Below are 24,060 nucleotides of genomic sequence, written 5' to 3'. Positions count from 1 at the left end.
ATTTGAATGTCTGCAGTGGCAGCAAAGCTACAGTCCATTTTGAGTATAAACTCAATAATCATGCATATCTCTTTTGCAGTAGAAATTGCAAATTCATGTGCAACCACTGTTTTAGTGATATATAAAAAAAACTACAACAAATCACATGGTGTAGACACTCCTGCCTGGCTGTTACCCTCTCCTGTCTTAAGTGCAGAATCTACAGAAAGCCGTCTCTTGTTGAACTTGAGCCTGTCAAATGATTCTTTCTCATGTGTAGCTCCTTACCATAAACCATGGCTTCCAAAAATACTTCAGCCTGTGACCCAAAAGAGAGAGATGAACTCCTTTGTCCTAGAGCACAAGCGAAGGAAAACAATACTCCTCTTGTCTTGTGAGGACCCAACAATAGGCCTGCAAACTATTTCAGGTCTTGACTCTGCGTTGAATAAACCAGCGTGTCCACTGTGGTCTGTTGATCTGAGGGAAGAGATCTTGAGAGCGATCCAGGAGATCTGTGCCAACCACTAAGTGCCTCATTTGAGCGACAACGGCAGCAGCCAACACCAACCGTCTGCTCCCCAGCATGGTGGCCTGCTGCCCAGGGAGAAAACTCTGCAGGCCCACGGTCAAACTGGATCAGACACGATGGTGGAACCTGCAACGGGGATCTCACAGGGATTAGACGTATCAGTTACATTTCAGCAGTTCATTGCGTTTTTGGACAAAATTCCCAATGGATATTGCCAATTTCCTGCTCTCTGGTATTCCCCTTTACTTACTGCTGTGTTGTCCTGATCACTTCCCAGATCCCAGCTTGTATCAAGGGGCATAAACCTCTTTGGACCCAATGAATTGGAAAGTTTCAAGCTTCTAATTATTGTTGAAACGATAATTTAAAAAATGTATGATTGGAAAATTATTACACTTTTGAGCTTAAGTCAAGCTTGGGTTCACAAAAAGTTGTCCACATTGGGCTTAGTCTGGTTTTGGACTGATTTTTTTTTAGGATTCTGCCCAAATTTTTAGGCTGAAAAATGTGGATGATACTCAGTAATGTAGTCTAGGGTTTACACCTTATACCTGCTTCGTTCTCTGGGGTATTTAGGCACCTTTAGACCACATTATATGGCATGCATAAGGTGCTGGGGCTGGGATCATATGGGATAATACACTACAGATTGTCATCCACATAAATGGGCTGTTTTCAACCTAAAATTTTTTAAATATCTGTTCAGTATGCCCACGTCCTATAACAGCTGGACTGACTGTGGCATAGCCAACAAGTTGCAAACTAGTAAGTGAACTTAATTTGCACACCAAGCTGCTCACTGTCAGACAACACAGTGATATGAACGACAGATTCCATTATGTGACATAAAATATGATTGATTTGGTGGTGAAGACATTTCTTTTTTTTTTCTAGTCCCCAACTTAAATATTCAGTTTGATTTTTTTTTTTATATATAATTGAATAAGATTGACTCATTGTCAGAACAGCAGTAACATCACATATCACTGTATTAATTAAAATGACATAAAGATTAGAAGCAAAATCAGATAAACAGGTATAAAATAGATAAATAAAAAATAGCGACTTGCAATAAACCATTAAGAAGATGTTGTTTTTTTTTTTACATATCAAGTCCCCCACAGCACAGGGAAGTAACGGTGCATCCATATCAGCTCTGACGTCATGCCGACAAGGAGACGTGGCACGGGGACGATTTAAATCATAAGCACCGTTTAACCGAGCGACCCGTCATTCTCATTCAGCAGGGTGGAAGGAGTCAGGAAGTCACGGTATCCCCAACTAATACCCCCCTTCGGCAAAAGAAACATGGCTTCAAATAATGGTTCAGTCGGCAAGTGGGAAGTAGTGAAGAAAGGAAAGAAGAATAGCAGCTCGGGAGCAGGAAAACCCACGGCTGACAAGAAGTCCGGTGGCGGTGGACGGAAAGCCCTGACTGAATCTAACCTGCCGTCGCGACGTAAGTGAACACGGCCCGCTGTAGACGGTTACTTCGTGTGTCGTGACCCACTTACCTTATTTCAAAAGTTGAATCGACATTTGTGGGACGCGGTTAGCTGTAGCTGGGTCCACGCCTAACACATCGCTCAAACTGGCTAGCTTACAATTAACGGTTTGTCGGTCAACGTTGTAATTTTACTGCTGCAAAGAAAGATGGCTCATTTAGTGTCAGCAGGTTTGACAAGCTAGCTAGCATAGCTTCGCACACTTCTGGTCCGCTAACTTCCTCCGTTCGCGGTTTGCTCAGTTTATCTGAGTTGGTAGCCAGTGTAGCGTTAGCATTTATACGAATGACAAAATGATTAGAAGCTAACTGGCTAGTGAAACCTCCTGGGCTACGAGTCCCTGTCATGTACATCAAGTAGCGAAGGCTAGTTAGCTAGCATGTGTAGTTAGCTTGCTAGCAGCTAGCGAGCTAGCCATTAAAGCAATGTGTCAACAAATGTAACGTCATCACAGCGAGCAGCAGCATCTCTGAAGCATGCTAGCTGCGTTGTGTCACTGAATAGTTCTTCTGCTGTTAAGGTCATGTTAAACTGTTCAGTGCATCTCTACGGGGTTGTTACATTGCAGTTGAACTGTATAGGCTGCTGAGATGAATTATAGAGGACTTCGGCATCAGCCTATTTTCGCTGAGCCCACAGTGACAGCTGTCACAGGTGCTGAGTGATCATACTGGTTTGTTATCCACCAGAAGTGTTTGTTTATTAATTTGATTGCCTGTATTTTCCAACAGACCCCTCCCTATTCATGAGATATTAAGCAACGAGTGAAAATCAAATCACTTATACTGCTACTGCTGTAGCCCCATCTCTTGTATGGAGAGAACATTATGCCAAACTCCATTTAAAACTCTGGCAATTTAATGTGTTGTTGATTCATTTATTATCTTACATACCCGGTAGAACATAACTCAAGACCTTTATGAATTGTTAGGATCCATTGTTCAATTCGGCATACATCCAATACACCAAGCAGCACTTATTCCAATAAAATTCCATCTTTTAGAATTGGTTTGCCTGTTATTCTTACAGTTTTTCTCCACCAAAATACATAGGGTGAGTGAGCAGCGTGGATAATTGTACAAATTGCGATTTTATTGAATTAAGTGCCACTTTGTGGATTATCTAGCTATATGCCAAATTTATCAGAACACTGTAATGATTTGTGAAAAGCCTGAAGGTATGTTCTGTTAGGTGAGTACATTTGCTGATAAGCATGGCAGCATTAAAGAGTTTGGCATGATGTTCTCTGTAGTGGAGAATGGCATGTATCTGAGCAAGGTGTGCTGTAGAGATTAATATACTGTTAACACACATTGATGTATTTAAATGGCAAGTTGGCAGCTGCTTTTTCTCTAGATGACTGGAGAAAGAGATGGGTGTAGTTTGTATACCCTCAGCTACACTACTCTTTCTAGGTATGGTTACTAGTCAATTTTGTGCAACAAGACAGAGGTGATTGAAAAGATCAGTCCTATCTTGGCAGCTGTTACTTGTTTGTGCACCACTTTACTCAGTGATTCAGCTGGTGCAAAGTCTATCTGTCTTTTGGAAGAGGGGAGCATACCAACAGTGTCTGTGCCAATGGTGGTGAAGCACACAGAAATGAGTTTCAGGATGTGGTCTAAAAAGAGCACAGTGACTTTTAGTTGAATAATCTCATAGTATTGTTAGTATATAGTTCTCCACATTGCTTTTGACATTATGTAACTGTCGTACTGTCCAATAAACATGTGCTGTGAGCAGCAGCATAAGCATGCACTACAAAAAAATAGATTAATACCGAACACACAGATGAAACCACAGATGAATCTTGTCGCACATTGGTGACTTTATCAAAGAGCTTATTTGCCGGAAGTAGGTAGGCCCATATTCCTTTAAGGCTCTCAACACTGGAATCATGAGACTGTTGCTGTTGACTTTGTGGTTTTGGCATATTTAAATTATTCCTCCAGTCAATGGTCTGCTTGAAGCTTTTGTATCTGTTAGAGCAGACTCTCTCCATGCCTTTTGGGTTGTGTGTCTACAAGGGGATCACTTGATTTAGAAAATTTGGTCCTTCAGAAAAATTTATTACATTTTAAATTTTCTTAAATTCAAATGGCTACTACTTATACTACTACTATTACTACTACTATCTCCAAAGGATGATGGCTTTATAGAAGCCATTGTGAAATCCTGACTGTACTGATCATCTCACAAGAGCAGGTTAATATCTGTGGTGCCAAGGATCTTTATTTCTGTCCATACAATGCCAGCCCAAAGTTAAGACACAATTGATCAAGTTTTATGTGTTGGATTTGTGGCAATTGACCAACCTCTTTATGGGGTTACCTGCCAGAAAAAGCTGAGGAATCCGTATGTTAGAATGACAGAAGACAGAGAAAGAAATGTGGTCAGTTGGGAAAGGCTTGCCTTGCTTCAGTCAGTCCTGTGTAAGTGAGAAGTGTCTGTTCACTCTGTATCTATACTGTATGTGAGGCATCCTGTCAGCTATTCTTCTGCTGGTGTGAGAATCCATTACAGTCCACCCTGCTGGAGAGCCATGTTGGGTGACCACCTCCTCAGATTACACTCCACCAACAACCCCTGTTGACAGACCCCAAGCCCCGTGTCTTTCCACACCATTAAAGGAATGGCCAGACTTTTGGCAAATAAGATTTTTGATCAAATTAAACTTGTGGGGCGAGAAGATGGGATGGCAGTTTCACCTCTGCATGTCCAGTATATTAGTATACTGTGGTGCATGTTATGCTTTTGATATGATACTAAGCTACCTTGCACTATCCACTAAACTTTAGTACAATGTGCTAAACTGTACATTACTACTGGACACACAGAGGGGAAAATGCTGTAATAAGTCATTATCACACAATGGTGTGTTGGATCAAAGAGTTTTTACTAAAATGTGTTCTTGTGTCAAGCATGGCATGTTTCACATAATATGTAATAACCGAAGTACAATTACAAACAAAGTACATTACTTTCTCTGAAACAGTTCTGTTTCAGAGAAAGTATACATGATTACATCCGTGTTTCTTCTAGACAGAATGCAACAAAGCACGACACTGCCTTCTAGCATTCCAGCAGTCCACGTGCAAAGTCACCAGTGCAGATTTATAATTGCTCACACAGCAAGCAAGCTTCGCTATGCAAAACCGTAGTCTAGCCTTTACACACTTCAGTTCCCAACCTTTTATGAGGTGCCCTGTATCGGCTGGTAAACCACAGAAAACTATGTTGAATGTGCACTAGTGCTTTCTTCAGCTTGTCGGTGTGATCGCCAGCTAAACCTCCTGATTAGACCCTGGCCGGCAACCTCACTGTCCTCCCTCATTGTCTTGCTTCCGCTAATTACCTCATTGTCAGCCTCGCCATGCTTCCCTCACCGCTCAGCTCTGCACCGTGGTAATGCTTACTAAGCTGTCTAAGATTACATACCCTGCCTGGCCAAGCCTTGACCAGCCCCCCCTCTTAAGCTGAGCCATGCACAGTGAAGAAGATTGAGAAAAACTGGGTTCAGTGTGGGAAAAAAAAGGCACAGCCTACTGGGCATGGTGGCCGTGTAGGCAAGTGAAGAATGTGGAGGGTATGGAGATTGCAGTCAGTGAGAAGCATGGCTAGTGCATAAAAATCCTCCAGTTCCTTTTTTGAATCAGTTCTACAGGGGTAAGAGACGCTGTGATGAAACAGTTCCTCTTTTGTGTCATAACCCTATGTAGTCCGCTGACACACACACACGCACAAACACACCAGATATAGATTTAGCTCTCTGAGCAACATATAGAATGATCAGTGAACAACTGGTGGCCCCTGTCAACACCTTCTCAAGTTTGTGGGTGGTGTTCTTGTGTGCAGTCATGTGGAGCCATAGCTACATGTCTGTTGGTACATGAACTAGGGTTAGACTACTGTGTTTACCTATATATCGGGCCAATATTGGCCTTTTATCAAACATCAGATGTGGTCCACTGCTGATATGATGGAGGTTCCTCCCAGCCTGTAAAATCTGCAGTGACACTGTATTCATTCATTTATCTGTTCAATAATGTTTTTTGTAAATCTTTATTCAAAGGTTGCTTCCACAATGCTGCTGGTGCTTAACTGTATTCCTTTGGGAACTGCAATAAGTGTTGCATGAATATTGTCTTGGATAATAACAAGCCATTACGCAAGCCATAGAGGGAGGGTGGAAAGGACAAGGAGAGCGTTGAAAGGGCGGAGAGCGAGAGGGGAAGGGAATGCTATGCTTTCAAGGATTAACATGATTTTCAGGACACGGTGGGGGAATGGATCGCTAAGGGATAGAGAAGCCCACAGAAGTTTGAAACGACACTGCATCACCAAACTACAAGCTCTCAGATCTGCCACTTAACCACTCCCTTGTTTCCTTCAGCGCCCCTGAAGATGTCAGAGACTCTGTTCGAGGGTCTCGAGAAGATGGGGAAGAAACAGAACAAGGAGCAGGTTCCGCCGCCGGCCGAGCCTCAAAACAAGAAGCCCTCGTCCAGCAAACCATCCAAGAAAGTCAGCCCCAGCAATACACAGGCCCCCGCAACTCACAAGAGCCTTGAGGAGGCCTTCAAAGCTGTGAGTAATGCACATTCTTAAAGGGATAGCTTTGGATTTTCATGTCATCTCAGGCCATTTAAAAACGTATTGAAAAATTCTACTCTATTCTGTTACTGAGAAATTGGCAGCATAAATCATTTGTATTTATTTCCAGTTCAAGTGTAAGTTTGAAGGGCTCAAAGAGGGCTGAAAATTCTTAGTTTTATGAGAAGAGGAACAGGTATGGAAATGTTTGGAAGATGCTCTCTTTGCTAAAAATTGCAGTACAAAATCCAGACAATTTCACAACCAAAATACTGATGTAAGAACTTGGTTGATCTTTGTCAATTCACTGAAAGAATTCTCCAACAAAGTGATTTGGGCTTTGAAAATCTGAAGTATCTTTTCACACTCAGACACACAGCAACAACGGTGCATTGAGACAACTTGAGGACAAAGTATCACATGCCGAATCACAGTCTCATCTTTGCATAATGGACATTTTGTTTTTGAGTACACTCTTGATGTTTTCTCTGTTTCCCTATCTTGTTCTTTTAGCTGGATGTCGGGGAGCTGAAGCAGCAGTTGGCTCGCAGTCAGACTCTGTTCCCAGAAAACCCATCAGTGTGGGTCAAAGACCTGGCAGGATACCTCAACCACAAGCTGACTGCCCCAGAGATCGAGCCCACACTCAGCAGCTATGCTCACGGTCTGTCAAACTAAGACACTTGGTTTTTTAATCAGCTAAATATAAAGAAAAGAAGAAAATACTGAGCATTTTCAGAGGACTCATTTTCTATTTTCTATCATGAACCCAGTCAAATCCCACTTCTGTACTCCTTAATTTAAAAAAAGAAGGAGGTAGATGTGGAAAAACTGCATTAATTGTTACAAAGCTTTTTATTCCTTCACAAAATAAAATAAACTAGAAAAGAGAAACCTATTAAGTTAAATCAATGGGGTGTCTGGTGTCAATGGGCAAATCATCCAGTTTGTCTCAGTTCCTTACATATTGACTTTTTGACATTCAAAGTTTTGGACGCTGACACTACTCTTATCAAAAGTCAACTCATTAATGTCCAGCTCCTTCTGTGTACTTTGTTCCCAGACTACCCATACTGCCTTACAGGAAAAGAGCTGAGGGGCGTGATCAAGGGCCTCATCGGCCGATGCAACGACACTCTGCCAGACTTCTTCGACCACTGTGTTTACACCATGCTCAGGGAGCTGGACAGACAGACAGGTAGATGGAAGTGGTTACATGCAGGGCGAACTAATGGTTTGTGCAGCAGACCAAGACATAAGAGATGTCGTGCATTTGCAGTGATGAGGGTTAAAATCTCTCATGTCATCTCCTCCTTTTGCTGTCACCAGTAATAAGTAATTAAGATGCATTTTTCATAGAAATGTCAGGCTACGGTTTTTCAGTGTTATATCCTGTATGGAATCAGATGCTGTGTGAAATTCAATGAAGAGATGAGCAGATATAGAGTTTTAGTTTAAAACTTGCCCACTCATTCCATTTGCACAAGATAGGACAATAGAGTTGTGTTTCACGTCAGAACAGTCAACACCTTTTTTTCCTCCTCTGTTTCCAGGAGAGCCGCTGCATGGCTACAGAGTTTGCATTCAGGCAATCCTGCAGGACAAACCCAGGATAGCCACCCAAAACCTGGCTGAGGTGAGAGTACGTGTGTGTGCGTGTGTGTGTGTGTGTGTGTGTGTGTCCTCGAGTCCTGCATGTAACTGGTGGGTTACTGCTCCACTGCCCTTGTCTGCTGACCCGTCTCTGGCTGTACTTTTTAATCTTAAGCAACAAATTGCATTGCATGATTGCATCTGATCTAAAAACCGATGACAGGCCGTAAATTATGCAGCCAGCCAATGTGTATACTGGCTGTTATCCCATGTACTGGGCATTTACAATCAGCAGTAACCTCTCTTCAGATGTTGTAATACCCTCTCCTCTTGCCTGCCCTCCCTTCTAGTATCTGGAGTTGTTGCGGTCGGTTCAGAATCGTCCAGTGAAGTGTCTGACCATCATGTGGGCTCTCGGCCAGGCCGGATTTTATGACCTCAGCCAGGGACTACGAGGTGACACACAAACAGATACACACACAATGGCATATGATTTACTCACTCGCTCCCTCACTCATACATGATTGATGCCATACAATCCTTTTTATGTATGTAAATATTTCATGGTCCACAGACGTTTACTGCTGCTAGTCTGTCTCTTTCCCCTATCTCCCGCTTTCCCAACATGGTGAAAGAGCGCTGGCAGGGATTCTGGGTCGGGGGTTAATGAAGCAAGAGCGCACACTGTAACACTGACACGTACACTGATGATCATCTGCAAGCCAAACACATGCTCAAGCGCCAAAAATCAGATGCTCCGGCGAAGCTTAGGTGGTAAAGTTAGCAGTGAGGTGGGTGTTATGTGGGCATGGGAGGTTGAATATTCTTGGAAGATTATATAAGGACCTTCATCTGCAAAATAGGGCTATTGAATTCCACTTGGCTGCTCTAAGGCAAGGAAAAGACACAATTGAACTCATTCAGAGGCAAAGATAAAAAATACAAAATATTCAGCATAAAATCTTGAGGTTCAAATTTCCCATAGGTGGTCAGAATAAACACCCTGCCTAAAGAGTTTAAACTGGCAAAATCAGTGTCATCTTTTAAATAACCTCTTAAACACTTTACACTTTTTTGGCTTTCCTAGATTCTTTTTGTTTTACCTGTTTTACTGTCATTGTATATCCCCATTTTATTCTTCTGTAACCCAGCATCTAATACATGAATGTAATAATAACATTTACAAGAAAAATCCACACTAAAACACTTTGAGACTGTTTAAAAACGGCTATTGGTGATGTACTTTGCATTCCTGGGTCAATTTTGTTGTTTGGTGTATTTTTCTTATTCACGTGGACAATGGTCAAACGCAGATGCTGTGACGTCACACTGAGATATTTCCAGCGCAGCTACAGTGGAGTTTGACCCCCATATCTGGGGGTTGTCAAAATGCATTCAGGAAAATGTAGGAAATCAGTATCTGAAGTAGAAGTAGATGAGGCAGGTTGAGTTGAGGTAAAGTGGGTACACCAAAGTAAATTAAAAACACTTGATCACAAAACTCCTGAAATGCATTGAACATCACAGATTGATGATGCATATCAGTGTAAGAGGATATGAGGGGGATTTTTCCTTTAACACTACACAACAGAAATCTTGACCTCAGCCCCCCATCCTCCCTCATGCAGCTCCAGTTTTCATCATGTTTGCTGACTCTGTGTTGTATTTCACTGTGTAACTTAAATAACTAAGCATGCAAGGTTGGTTTGCTGGCTGCATCTGCTCTGCTTGTTTACAGTGAAAAGCAGAAAAGGCCAACTGTTGACACATCTAGTGCCATAACCAAGAGTGCTATGAAGTGACCTAAGTGCTTTGTTTGTGTTTCAGTGTGGCTGGGTATCATGCTTCCTGTGCTGGGAGTGAAGTCTCTGTCTTCATATGCCATAGCCTATCTGGAGAGACTCCTCCTGTAAGTCTGTCTTTAGCAATATGTGGCTGACATGTTGACTTTTGATGCATGTATGGCCTTAACACGTTTTGGAGACACTCCATCAGAATGGAGAAATGCATGACATTCTATTATACCAACTATGAAATTATTAAAATCATTTCTGTTCATGCCTATCGATCCATATTTGTGAAGGATGTAGGTAACAGATACAAACAAATGAACAGATTATTTTTCAACAAGTGACCGTAACAATGTTGCTATTAGAACAGTGACGATGTCTCCAGTGACGAGGGTCTAATTATTGTTCACATTTCACAAATTGGCGCATGAACATTAAATACTTTTTTTTCCACTTTGGTAAAAAAAATTATAGTATTCTTTTTTTAGTCCTTTTTTTTTTTTATGTGGTTGGTGTTCCGCCTCTATAATATCTATGTGTGTTCACTGTGTTTTTTCCAGGCTTCATGCTAACCTGACGAAGGGATTTGGCATCATGGGACCTAAAGAGTTCTTTCCTCTGCTGGATTTTGCCTTCATGCCCAAGAACGCCCTGTCATCAAGGTGAATATCAACAAATGCAATCGTACATTCACAGCAGTTGTACACCACATGCAATTTCATGAGGTGAACTGTTCGCCTCCATTTACTGCTGAGTAATCACATGCCCACAACATAGGTGGTGAGGCAAACCAGGCCTGTGATGCAACAAGCAAAAGTTTAAAAGTGGAGTGGTTTTGCTTGGTCTGCATATGCGGTTAGTCATTGGCGGGAATTTGAGAGGAGAAGGGCAATGGGATCCCTCTTGTGAAAGGGATACAATGACATTTTGAATGTTTTGTTGTTTTTCTTCTCCAGACACTGGTCACATTGGGAAACGGGATCCATTTGTCCTTCAGTCTCCCTTCAGTGGCTTGTTGGTATTCTTCTCTGAAACCAAGGGGCACCGCTGGCCGCAAGTGAACTGAAGGACAAATGGAGAACATCAACCCCCCCCCGCACACACAGCAACTGTTTAAAGAAAAATGTAAACTTGTAACTGTCATGTCCAAAATGATCTAAAACGTTTCAGTCACCCCCCTCATGAACACTATACCTGGGTGAGAAAAGCATTTCCCTGTGGTTAAATTTGAACACATCAGCCTCTGCATCCAGTCACATAACAACAATGACTATTTAGTATGCAGCTTTAGTTTATTGTGCACAGATGCCAATACACAACAGCATAACATTCGATCCATCAGCATCTGATCTCATGTAGAAAGCACACAGCATGTTTTTCGTTCCCTAGTTGGTTATTCAAACCAGGATTCAGACTGCCTCCCTAAACTCTCAATATAACAGCTTTGTGCAATTCTTGAGTGATTTTGACCTTTTTTTACCCTTGAATGGCTGTGCGCTCCCCGTGTAAAAGGTAATATGATAATATAGCCGTTGTTGTTGTCTGGGTGTAGTCTGCAGGAGCAGCTGAGGCGTCTGTACCCCCGACTGAAAGCCCTTGCATTTGGAGCCAAACCTGAGAGCACGTTACACACGTACCTGCCATCCTTCCTGTCCAGAGCCACGCCACACTGCCCGGACGACATGAAGAGAGAGGTAAGACACACACACACACGTGTTCTAATTTAAGCCTGTCTCTTCTACATATTATTACAATCACTACACCAGTGTGAGTGCAATACGGCTCAGTATAATGGTAGGATTAAGGTTTTTAATCTGTCTATCATATATTGTCATTTGTAGCCACTATATGCCTCATTACAGTGGTCAGTGTCATGAACAGTAGTGATTGCATATTCGCTGATGGCAAATCTTAAAGGAAAAATCCACCCTAAAACACTTAAACGCTGTTAAAAAAAAACAGCTATTGGTGATGCACATTGAGATATTTCCAGTGGAGCTACAATGGAGTTTGATAGTAGAAATGTTTTCAGTTATCTAAAACATCAACAGTAATCATCAGGTTTTCATCTCTCTCTGTCTCTGTGTCTCTGTCTGTCATGCTTCTTGCAGCTGCTCAGCAGTATGACGGAGTGTCTGTGTGTGGATGTTCAGAGTCTTGGAGTGTGGAGGCAGCTGTACACCAAACACTTACCCCAGTCCAGGTGTGTTATACACCCACGCTTGCCTCTTCTACATTCAATGATTGATCACTGATACATTCACGATTTTAAAACTTTGATACTATTTCCAGTGTAACCTTTTATGGATTAAACGTTTTTTCTGTAAAAAAAAAAAATGGCCAGTTGTACAACTCAGTCTTGACACTCTGTGGCAGGAGCCTAACTCACAGTAGAATATAGTGTAGTCATAGCTTAATTCTCATAGAAATAGAAAGACTGGATATCCAGAGTCTTGTGATATTTATGCATTTCAGCCATTTATTATACTAAAATTGACTACTTTACTGAATGTGTATAAATACTTTTGGCACCCAGAAACGGGGGCCATGATCTCATAGTGTGGCTGAAAATCCCCTTAAATTGATCTGCACAATCTGCACAATATCTCCATAATCACTGTGTCATTTCAGGCTCCAAATATGAATATGAAGCCAAAACAAAAACAGTGTGTTGCTTATTTTGCTTGGGGCTGACTATTCCTCTCCCTTCTTCCCCAGTCTACTGTTGAACCATTTATTGAAGTCCTGGAACATCTTGCCACCAAAGGTACGACTCCCGCCGTGAGGTCCGATGGTTTTATAAGCCACACTCACCTCCTTGGGAAATAATGGAATTAGGGCGTGTTCACACTCTTCTGCTTTTTCAGACTCTCAGAGAATTGGCATAACTTCATGCACACTTTACCTTTTGATATTTTAGTTGCGGAAGAACCTTCACGAAACCGTCCAGTCGTTCAGAGTGACCAACGAGGAGATGAGAGACAACGTCGACTCTCCGGACCTCAATGAGTGCAATAACCTGTGCGATGTAAGACAAACACTGTCCCTGCTTACACAAATGTTCTCCAATGTTTCCGTGAATGTTTTCAATGTTTCTGAAGGTATTGAAATTCCAGACCACAGATGGATAAACTGGGACTGTGTCTTTGTCAAGTTTCGCCCTCACTCGCCCTTCTCCCGTCCCCAGAATCTGCAGGTGAAGATGCGCGGCCACGGCTTCCCCTGGTCCAGGCTGCTCATGGCTCTGCTGGTGTTCGCCGCCGGCTTCATCGCTCACGACATCCGGTCCCACGGCTCCTTCGCAGGTCCGTCCCCAGTCCCGCTCGCTCATCCCACCGGCTAGGGTTCACACTTAACGGGACGACTAAAGCAGCTGAAAATACAGAATCTCTGTGCCCGATCTGTCACGTTATGAGCCTATAAATGAAGAGTTTCATTCCAAAATGAGATATCCAGCATTTGAAAAATATGAAGTTTTTTTTTTTTTTTTTTAAAGGATATATAGTGAGCGAGTATGTGCGTTTGTGTGTTTCAGACTCCACCACAGCCAGGTATCTGCACAGCTCAGGGATTACTGCAGTATCCCAGCAGGCCTGGAGCAAGGTGACCCTCTACTCCAAGCAGGGCTTCGGGTATGACCTCACCTTCACCCCTCCATGCCTCCTTACCCCTAACGTATATGTGTGTGTGTGTGTGTGTAAAACAGACCTTTGACCTATATATGGAACTACCCCTTTTCCTCAGCCCCAGGGTCTGAAATTAGCTTATGTATAATAAATGGTCACCTGTGTTTGTATGACTCTGTGTGTTTCCCCTGTAGCTGGTTGGAGACAAACACTCCGTACTATTACTCTGAGTGCGTGCGGGTGCTGGGGCCGCTAATGGAGCAAGGTTTGGAAAAGGCAAAAGCAGCCGCCATCCTCATCTCTGAAAACACCACCCAGCTCATCCTGTGGGTCAGGGAAAAGACGCCGCTGCTCATAGACTGGGTAAGGCTGATTTTCCTAGTATGCAAAAAAAGCCGTTGGCCGATCTTTATCTTGTGCCACGTACTCAAATTAAGCTGGTTTCTAATTTAAGTTTTGATGAGACGATAACGGTTGCTTTTGTTAAATGCTTATTGCTAAATACTAAAGTCACAAGGAAACAGCAGTTTGATGGCGTTTTACTTTACTGTAATCTGAGGTATTATGTTTGGAGAATTGGCCAACAAGGTGAAAGAGTCATATTTAATTTCACTGTGACTGACTTTTCCCTCTGTGTGTCTTTCTCCAGGTGAGCACCAACACTCCAGACAGCGTGTTCCAGGCACTGGAGTATCTGAAGGAGCTCCTGCTCTTCCTCCACCAGAACTACATCCTGCCTGCCCGGGCATACACATCCGACCTGCTACAGCGAGCGTGGACCAGCCTCCAGGACTCCTGCAAGTCAGTACTCGAGTCCAGATTGTGTCTACATAGGAGTTTTACAGGATTACATTAACACCTGGCATTAAAACAGCTCCAGGGTCTACATCAAAAATCAGATTTCTCCTATTTAATCCGTCCCTGCTATCTGTCTCTTTCATCTATCATCTATAATGTGATGGTCTGATGTGTCCCGTGTTTGTGTTTTCCCTGCAGTGGTGAAGTGTCGGTGTCGTGTCTGCAGAGTCACGCTCTGTCCTTCACCAACTCAACGTGGCACCTGCTCCAACACACAACCTCCGCCATCAAGACCTGGGCGCAGGAGCTGTTGACGCGAGCATGATGGATGGCCGGCTATTCACACACACACACACACACTCACACACTCACACCGATGTACGCGCATAACGTTACACGCACACTCACACTGACCCAATCTAAGGCTGCCTTTGGACGCGTCGGCTCCCGCTCTCTTAAGCCGTGATGGGACACTCTGGGGTCGGACAAGCGGACTCTCACTCGAAGGACCCTCTCTGTCTCTTTTTCTTGTTTTTGGCTCAATTTTATCAATCTGCATGCTGTTTTATAGGTTTTTTTTTTGTTTTTTTTTCTACCGATCCTTTTCTCACCGCTGGATGCAGAGGTCGTCCCTCCCCCCTCCCGAGTTTCTACAGCCTGAATTTCAGACGGATTCCCTTAAATTTATGTAATTTATAGAAAAATTTAGGTTTGTAGATGATTTATAAACCATTTTTTTATTTATAGATATAAAGAAGTATTCTTTGAAAACTTGTGAAAGAGGTGTGGACGGACAACTAGGATATTCCAGACTTCTCCAAGCCACCGTTTCAGCTCTGAGGGCGACTTCATCTCTCACACCTAATCTAACTGAGCCTGCTCAGATACAGTATGTGTGTGTGTGTGTGTGTGTGTGTGTCAGGCTGTGCAAAGCCTTCATCAAGCCCGGGAAGCCCTCCAGTGGACAGTTGACAATACGAAGCCTTGATGAGGCAGTGAAGAAACGTGTTGATGAGGAGGGAGGGTCACATCCGCTGGTCTGATTGACGCCCTCAGAAGACGGGAGAGATGAAAGCGTGAGCTGGACCGGGACAGGAGGAGTCTCAAGCCAGTCCAGCAGTCTCAGCTGTCGGGGTAGAGAGGAGGTCCAGGAGAAGGAATGTACCCTCTGTCTTTCTGTCCCGCACTTCATCTAGTCGCCTTTCTTCTCCCAGCTTTGCTGCTAGCTACACGGCACATTCGTCTAACCCTTCTCCATATATTTCCCCCCTCCTCTCCCTCTCCTCCGCCATCGGGAGCCAGACAGCTGAGCGAAAAACAACACTGAGACCGTGGAAGACTACTGCTGCGTCCCTTATCGACTTGAACTTGAAGGCTGATGATGTTCTGTGTGTGTGTATATGTGTGTGCGTGGATCTGCATGCCTGTGTTGGTAATGGGGTGATGATTGACCTCATGCCGACATGCTCCTCTTCGCCCCAGAATGACGGAGTCCCCCTCCTCTGGGCAAAGCAAGCCTTTCTGACCAGCTGATTCCCTAACCCCTCCTGTAAAAGAGATATGTTTGGATGGAGACGGCAATGATTAATTTGTTACTTTCTAATGTAAATGATTTATAATAAAGTCTTCAACCCCATTGAGTGCCTTTTTGGATCAATTAATCTAGATCTTTAGCCACCTCTCCTAGACAGCTGCAGCATGGAAGCATGGTGGCTTGGAATAGTGAGATTATGGTTTTATTATTATTTTGCCAAACATAGATGCCAAAAACGTTTCTAAAGAAAGTAGGCCACAGGAAGCCAAAATATGGGGGGAAATGTTATGAGCAAGATACAAAAATGTAGCTTCTAGCATACAATTGCTTAGATGTATGGACAAAATATGAACACTAGTCAACTTGCTGGTACTTTGGAAGCGTCAAATGACATCCATTAATTAAATCCAATATGTTACAGCCTTAAATGCCACAGATTTAGTGTGATTTGAAAAATGTAACCCCATAATAGCATTTTATTATGCTATAATAATAATAATAATAATTAATCTAATAAAGCAGAAAAATATCAAAAATAATCTTATGAAAGAATAAGAAGCATCAGACCAAAGCACTTGGACAGTGGATGCTTAATGGGATACAGACAGGCTTACAAAGCAGTGTTGGGTACTGACTTTCCATAGCTTTGGTTCAAAATAACACCAGTCAAATGGATCAATGCATAATTCTGTATCTAGCTCTGTACACAAGGTGAAAGGGAAGGAAGACAAGGATACAACAGCATGTTTTGTTTAGGTGGAAATGAGGCCTTTTAACATAAACCAAGAGATTGCATGGTATGAATAAAGGATATCAATGGAATTTTCTGTAAATAGACAATCGTGTAAACTGTAAGTGAAACTGGTTCTCTGCAAATACAAATCCATTTTCCATGCTCAAATGATTATTTTTTTATGCTCAAATAATTTTGACAGAGCTCCATATAAAATATCAATGACAGAGAAATGTGTTATGTCCTGCTAATTGTGTTGACCACTAGGTGGCAGTATGAGCCATAGCAAATGGAAGCGTTTAATTAAGACGAGGGCAGCCAGGCATAACGGTTTAGCAGTGAAAAATAAAGAACAAACTTTTTTATATACTAGTTTCGTGTGTAACTCGGTGCCAAGTGTGATGAAAGTAACACCATCGCCTGCCTCAAGTGAACGGGACCACACCTGAATTGCTGACAGTGATAATGACGTTGATGAACGATGTTTTGCACTCGTTTTCCTCCGAGGTTAGCTTACTTCTCAAGACTGGATACCGGACAAATGTTAGGTAGGCACACGACACGAGTGAGTGAAAGTACTCTAAAATCCACTTTTTCCTTTTTTGATAACGCAACTAATGAGAAATTTTGGTCAGGTACACAGCCGTTGTAGGAATTCGCTTGTAAAAGTGTCGAATGTGCTTAGCACGTCGGTCCGACGTACACGGACCCACGTCGAAGGAGCCTCCTAGTTCTTCATTACATACGCTTGCGTTCCGGTTGATACTTCGATTTTCCTTCATTTTATATTATTTGGAAGTGTCATGATTGCATTAATTGCACTAACTATTTAAAGCAACATTTCAATATGCCGCCTATCCCCTTCGATAGCTCAGTTGGTAGAGCGGAGGACTGTAGACTGTTAATAGACATCCTTAGGTCGCTGGTTCGAATCCGGCTCGAAGGAGGGTCACCTTTTCTTTCTGCAGTTTTATTGGACTATAAAGTCCACGCGTCCATTGCTGCGGGTCGTCCAATCGTTCAATTAAGTACTGATATCATGCGAATGTGTCCACTGCCTGCTTCTTAGCTAACTGTCCAGCTTTAATTGCATTCAGAGCTTCTCAGTCTGAATGCTAAACTCAACTGACTTAGCTAAAGGCTAACTTCATACTTTATCCTTCCTGAAATGTACTTTAGACTTCATCCTTACTTATATTTTTTCCTGTAACGTTTGAATTATTCGGTATTCCTCAATGTATTAATAGCTAAACGACTGCTGCTTTGAGCTAGCCCACATATTTTCTCCAAGAATTGCAATTTATTTTCTGTTTATTGAAACATTGAAAACCTGACGTCTTTCCTGATGAACAGTTTTGTTAAATTACGTAGAACAAGCCGCTGTTTCAGCAGGCTGTGTTTGTATGGCTAAATGGCTTAGGCTTGTCGCCGAGGTGCATCATGGGGGATTAGCTCAAATGGTAGAGCGCTCGCTTAGCATGCGAGAGGTAGCGGGATCGATGCCCGCATCCTCCAAATACTTTAATTCTTTATACACGCATACATGTATCTCACACCTGTTAACTCTGCCAAGCTGTATTAGGGCGTCAAGCACGGTGCACTGCAAACTAACTGTCGAAGAAACTCAGTGTCCTTTTCAAGACCTGACCCAAGAGCAGCATGAAAACAACATAAAATTTCCAGACGAACTCCATACAACAATGTACAAAAATACTACAATCACACTCAAATAAAACTGCTAAATAAAAAGCTACTGAATCCTTTAAATTCTTTTGGAAAACAATATGGGGGGAAAGGGTTGTTTTTATTGGTAACGGCAGCATGTAATCATAAAGCTACGTTCAAGATGTTCAAATGCTCATGACAAACATTTCTTCTCCTCAAAACGTCAAGACATCGCAATATGTTTTGTCCCAGAGCAGCTCATTCATTACATCATAACCTTTTAACTAAATGACTGAACCAATGAGATAGATGTAATAGTAGATAGATTGGTACATGTGCGGTCAAAACTATTGGTACCCCTTACAATTTTGCTGATTAGACTATTTCATCATAAAATATCCATGACTTCCACACCATTACTCTGATTTTAAACATTACAGAGCAAAAACATACCATTACAAACTTGACAAATGAACAATATCAAATTTAAACAGAGAAAACGTCTCAACAATTTGAATAATCAAGTTGTGGGGAGCCAATTCTTTTAAAATTTTACTGCGTTTTTTTATATAGTGACATATCAACAAACTGTGAATTTAATGCATACGCTGAATTGTATTCAATGGAACCGATGACATGCAACAGTAACGAACAAATCAAGTATGAGGAACGTGAGTAGAACGGTGATTTATCTGCAGCCTGAATCAGACCCTGTTAGAACGGGAGCGCTTGTTTTAATACCCCGACTGCATATTTTTTTTTATTATACGTCAGCATGACCGGACATGGCAGTGAAAACCCATTCAGAACTGGTTTGCTCTCTGGAAGGTTTGTTGGGAACAACCCTCAGCGTTGCTTTAACACAGTTGTCCTATGTTGCTTCTACGGTGCCGTCCCATTATGCGGAGGCCGACCCAATCGGCTTGGTTTTGGAAGTGGCGTTTGAACCAATCAGCATACGGAACGGTCCCGGCGCCGTCTCTCATTGGCTCGCTTGCTGCTCCGAGTGTCCAAAAGCAAAAAGTTTCCGTTCGTCTTTGTACAATGTCAATGCACTGTTAAGAGTAGGCAAAGCAGCGGGGAAGCGTCCCAGCAATAGATTTGATTGGTGGAGGAGGATCTTCACATGAAGTCATCAGAATCGTAGCCGCCCTGCAAAAGACACACAAGTCAATATTGCGAATGTTAATGCCATTCAAATATTACTCTTTGACTCAATGAACTGCAGAATTCCCACCTGTGAAATTCCACAACTTTTTCATGACTTTTCATAACTAAGTCAGAGCGCTTCCATGACCTGAAAATGTTAGGCGCTATTCTTTCATGGTTTGTTAATGTTGCGTGAAACAAAAATGTGTGAAACAAGTTGGAAAATACATTCTGCTATATCCCTGTGAAGTGACCCATTTGTCAAATTCCCTGATATTCCCTGACTTCCCCTGAGAATTTATCCAATTCCATGATATTCCTGGAATTCCATAACCTAAACAGTCTACAAAAGAACACCCATCAAGTCAAGCAAGTCAAGCAAGCCAAGACATATTGTCCAAACAACTCATCAAGACTTTGAATAGGCGAGTATTAGTATGATTCCCCCGGGGTTGAGACTCGTCTGTTTATTCCAGAGGGAGAGACTTGGACATCCTCACCTCATTAGTGGTCATGTTGTCGCTCTTCAACAGTGAAGTATAGTTCCTAGAGAGGGAAAAACCAAAATGGAGGGTTTGACAAGGAAATCAAGAAGAGTTCAAAATACAAATGTGTAAGTAGTATGTTGTTGATATAGTTGCCACAGGATGTTCAATCAGTGTAGTGCTGTAGTGAGGCAGCTGTAACTGAAATGCACAAGCAAAAGACTGACATCAAGGATCTTAATCATTCATTTAAGAGCAACTAAACCCCAAACTCAAATCTGTGTAAAGCCTGACATCTAATGGTAAACAGCATGCTACTGAAAGGACCATCTGCTATTGGCTGATCTTTGGTGCCAGACGATGTCATCACCGGTTGTACTCTATAGAAGGTGACAACCCAACTAATGAGGTGAATTTCTGCTGAAAGGAACAACAGTTGTGAACCTACTTAAGTTCCTCCATTTCTTTTTTCCTCTTCTGCTCCTCCTTCTCCTTTTTCTTGTGCTCTTGGAGCTGGGCCTTCTTCTCGTTCCGCTCCTCTCGGTCTCTCGACTCCTTCTCCGCCGCCAGGTCCGGGTAGCGCTCGTCTTTCGTCTTCTCCAGCCGGTTTACGATCTCGTTGATCTTCTTCTCCACCGCCACGATCCTCACCTGTGCACAGCAGGGCAAAGAACAAATCAACTTTACCGGTCTGTCCTGTCAATAAATGTAACACAGTTAAAGCAGTTCATTTGCTTTGCTAAAGGACACTGTGGCCACAATTCGCTTTATTCACCCAGGTGCCATCTTACATCAAAAACTACACAGAAATTGGAAAACCTGAAAGTCTTCCCAAGTGCTGCATTAATCCTTATGTTATGACTGCTGTAAATTCCATTCCAAAGTTACAATTCCAGGGTCTAAATGATAAAAATGATAGGTGGAAATATTTTTTCATCTCTCATTGACACTTCACATGGCACTTAAGGGTAGTATACCAGTGTTTGTTTTTTTTTAATTTATGCCAAATTGTCTAGGTTGCCCCGCTCCTATTCATTCTTCCTGCTGGTGTTTGCACACAGTCAGCATAGTTGAAGATATCGGGGGTCATTTCCTCCCTTCAGAAGAAGCCATTTGCTGCCATTCATTCTTGTCCAGTATGAAAATCAACTTCCACAGAGCGAGAGAATCCATCACAGTTAACATGAAGCCTTCATTTGGTTTGGTCAAACGTTTTGTTTTATCCATATTTCAGTGCGCCGAGTTAAGTGTTTCCATATCAGTGCTGTATTATGTTACGCTCTGCTTCCTGTCAATCACCTGACACCCACAGGAAGAAATTGAATTCTCTGCCAAGAAATGGCTATCACTGCTCATGCAAACTACCCAGTTCTTCTTCTTCTGTTTATTCCAAACGAACCAGAAACATAAAACGCATCACTTCCTGTGAGCCAGAGGATTTTTCCAAGGAAAGAGCTACCAGACACCAGGTGTTCAGAACAGCAAATGTAAAAGCTTTAAATCACTATTGTATTATAATAATCAGTGAGAGAGAGTAGTCAAACAAACCTTTATTAATCTGAAAATGTTGTGGATTGTTACTTTAACAGAGAAAACCGAGCTCTCTGCTGGTCTACTGACCTCTTTCTGTCGATGGAAGCCGATCTGGCCCACGTCCATGTCTCCGGTCTTCTTCAGGTTGGCCCACGGTGTGTAAACCACATTGATGTTGTTCATCTTACAGCCTGGCAGCAAACAACACAGTTAACCTAAACAGAAGCTCAAACCACAGGACGGGCTTATGATGCAAATGAATGCAGTGGCAGTCTCTGCTCCCCGTCCATCTATACATGACATTGTCAGGAGAGCCTTACCTTGGATGCTGTTGTTTTTCACCAGCTGTGCACAGTCGATCAGCACCTCCTTGGGAATGTCATCTATGGTCAGACCCTAGAATAGACAGACAAAGACCAATAATTAATGCTGATTAAAAAGAGAAAAGTGCCAAGGGACTTTCCACTGGTGATGGATTCAGATGATGCATGCGTCCAATTGCCCAACCCTAATGTAATTAAACATCACCATGAACAGGTATCATCATCAGTATTTCAGTTTCTCATTGGCTGTGTGGACTCCTCACCTTTGGCATTCTCAGGTAAACATGGGCCGAAGACAGTTTATCCACATGAAACCTGGAGATGGAAATAATGAGCTGTTCAGTTCAAATGGCAACAAGACATTACAGACTTCAGTGATACTGGTATTGATTTTTAGTTAACTTTTTATGGGTGTAAAGCCCAGGCTATCTCAGATTATTCCCAGATAGGAAATGACACTTGTAATCAGCATGATGGTGCGTTTAAGACCACACTGTGTGGTCGTTAAAATACAAACTATTACAGTTTTGTGAGTATAAAACACTACTGGGAGCAGGAAAAAAAATACTAATTTTCCAAACAACAGACACCAAAATGTGCTGGGTGCATTGCTAATAATGCATAATCAAGTGAAAAACACGTTAACAGCAAGTCATCAAACCATTTGGCCTGCATGCCTTGTGTTTAGAACCAACATTAGCCCAGTGTTTAAGCATTGTTTCAAAACTCCAACTATCCATAAAAATAGAAGGTATCCTCTCTATTGCGATATCTATTACTATTGTTTTATGTGCCACACATCTGAATCACTTTTTATGTGGAATACCTTTACTTTCTCTATTGTGTGTTTAAACCATTGTACACAGCAAAGCTGATCAAACATGTTACAGTGGCTTCCTATTAATAAAGAAAGGTAAGAAAAAGACAAGAATCTCTCACCAGATGTCTTCAGGCCATCCGTACTTGATTAGATCCTCATCTGTTGGTAAAAACAACCTCAGCAAATTAGAGGGGATTTGGCAACGTTTATAGCACATGTCAAATATGAACTCATTTGATTGTTTACTTCAATGTTGTTTACTTTACAATGATCAGAGATAGAAATGGAAACACTGTACGAAAATCTTATAGCATCCAGCTAATAAAGTAATAAACGTACTTTCGTATTTGTCCTTTCCCATATAGATAGTGTAGGAAGGATCCACCACTGAGAGAGAGAAGGAACGCGTTAGAACTTGAGACTGAAGATGACAGCATTATCAGTTGGCAGTGACACACAACACACACACACACACACACACACACACACACACACACACAGACAGACAGACAGACAGACACACAAAACACACACAGCGAGGAAAATGTTAACGACATTAATCTTTAAAGCAATCTTTAAAGCTAGCTAGCCTATAGCTAGCGATGCTAGTTTTCTCGTTGGCTACCTCAAAGCCATCTAACTCTTTTGCTTTACTCACCGGCACTTGTGAAATAAAACACCATCTTGAGTAAATTAAAGCTAGCTTCTAAACGGCGAACTGTCTCTGAAATTAGATATATATATTTTGCGAGCTAACGCGCTAATTATTAATGTTCATAACGAACTAACGGCTGCATGCGAGAGCTACTGATGCTGCTGTCAATTTTCGCATGTACAACTTGACCCAGGAAGTTGTTAGCTGCGTTAAGCTAGCCAGTGTTAGCTAGAAAAACACAGGAAGTAAGCCGATTATTCAAAATAAAAGCGTAAAATTTGTCACTCCTGGAAAAGGGGCTTCCCTTCCATAGCCTTTCATAACAATTGCGCTACTGGATGACTTTAATACGTTTTAGTGTTTGAGATTTTCTTTGTATATTTCTGGGGTAAATCCACCTAAACTCAGTTTACAGATTAACATCTTCATGACCTAAACTCTGAATAGACTATACATCATTGTAAGTTGTATCAAATTAATGTAGGTTGTATGAGGGCAAGTTCTTTTAGGCAAAACCTGAAATTATGCTTTCATGCTTTTATGAAAACATAATTATTGGTGTTTATATTGGTGGCTGTTTGCCTTATGATGATCATCCACCGGAGATGATAGTTTATCATTTTTTTGTTTACCATTACATCACTGCGTATATGGCTATTACATGCTATGAAAAAGACATTTCTCCAAAAAAAAAAAACAGCAACTGTTTACTATTGAGTGTTAATCACGTTCTTCATTTTCACCTCT

General features: G+C 42.0%; 2 protein-coding genes and 2 non-coding genes across 5 annotated transcripts; 3 read left to right on the top strand and 1 right to left on the bottom strand.

Moving 5' to 3' along the window:
* The first annotated feature begins 1,760 nt into the window (after positions 1-1,760).
* Positions 1,761-16,052, top strand: tmem214 (transmembrane protein 214). Of its 2 annotated transcripts, XM_071532453.1 has the most exons (18): positions 1,761-1,970; positions 5,975-5,979; positions 6,421-6,603; positions 7,123-7,273; positions 7,673-7,807; positions 8,163-8,245; positions 8,553-8,658; positions 10,030-10,111; positions 10,553-10,654; positions 11,545-11,686; positions 12,104-12,195; positions 12,711-12,759; positions 12,913-13,020; positions 13,180-13,297; positions 13,528-13,624; positions 13,813-13,981; positions 14,268-14,419; positions 14,615-16,052. In XM_071532453.1, the coding sequence occupies exons 1-18, from the start codon at positions 1,820-1,822 to the stop codon at positions 14,739-14,741; spliced, it is 2,052 nt and encodes a 683-aa protein (XP_071388554.1). In that variant the 5' UTR covers positions 1,761-1,819; the 3' UTR covers positions 14,742-16,052. The 2 variants fall into 2 exon arrangements, with proteins under 2 accessions (XP_071388554.1, XP_071388553.1); XM_071532452.1 differs by lacking the exon at positions 5,975-5,979 and having other exon boundaries at positions 6,410-6,603.
* A 1,491-nt stretch (positions 16,053-17,543) lies between these two features.
* trnay-gua (transfer RNA tyrosine (anticodon GUA)) lies at positions 17,544-17,629 on the top strand. The gene is given in 2 exon segments: positions 17,544-17,580; positions 17,594-17,629. It is a non-coding gene; the product is annotated as a tRNA-Tyr (tRNA).
* Positions 17,630-18,125: 496 nt separating this feature from the next.
* trnaa-agc (transfer RNA alanine (anticodon AGC)) lies at positions 18,126-18,198 on the top strand. Its single transcript has one exon. It is a non-coding gene; the product is annotated as a tRNA-Ala (tRNA).
* Positions 18,199-18,468: 270 nt separating this feature from the next.
* On the bottom strand, positions 18,469-23,489 carry ccdc25 (coiled-coil domain containing 25). The gene is made up of 9 exons (XM_071532454.1): positions 23,317-23,489; positions 22,998-23,045; positions 22,778-22,817; positions 22,102-22,153; positions 21,836-21,911; positions 21,603-21,706; positions 20,431-20,633; positions 19,998-20,043; positions 18,469-19,500 (listed from the first exon to the last, which is right to left on the bottom strand). Exons 1-9 carry the CDS (start codon positions 23,339-23,341, stop codon positions 19,471-19,473), a joined length of 624 nt encoding a protein of 207 aa, XP_071388555.1. The 5' UTR covers positions 23,342-23,489; the 3' UTR covers positions 18,469-19,470.
* Between the last annotated feature and the right edge of the window lie 571 nt (positions 23,490-24,060).

The sequence above is a fragment of the Centroberyx affinis genome, unplaced genomic scaffold (genome assembly GCF_046629955.1).
Source record: "Centroberyx affinis isolate AG114_WGS23_722 - 3 ecotype Tasmania unplaced genomic scaffold, CSIRO-AGI_Caff_v1 ptg002190l_1, whole genome shotgun sequence".
Classification (NCBI taxonomy): Eukaryota; Metazoa; Chordata; class Actinopteri; order Beryciformes; family Berycidae; genus Centroberyx; species Centroberyx affinis.
This window is presented reverse-complemented; position numbering and strand designations above follow the sequence as displayed.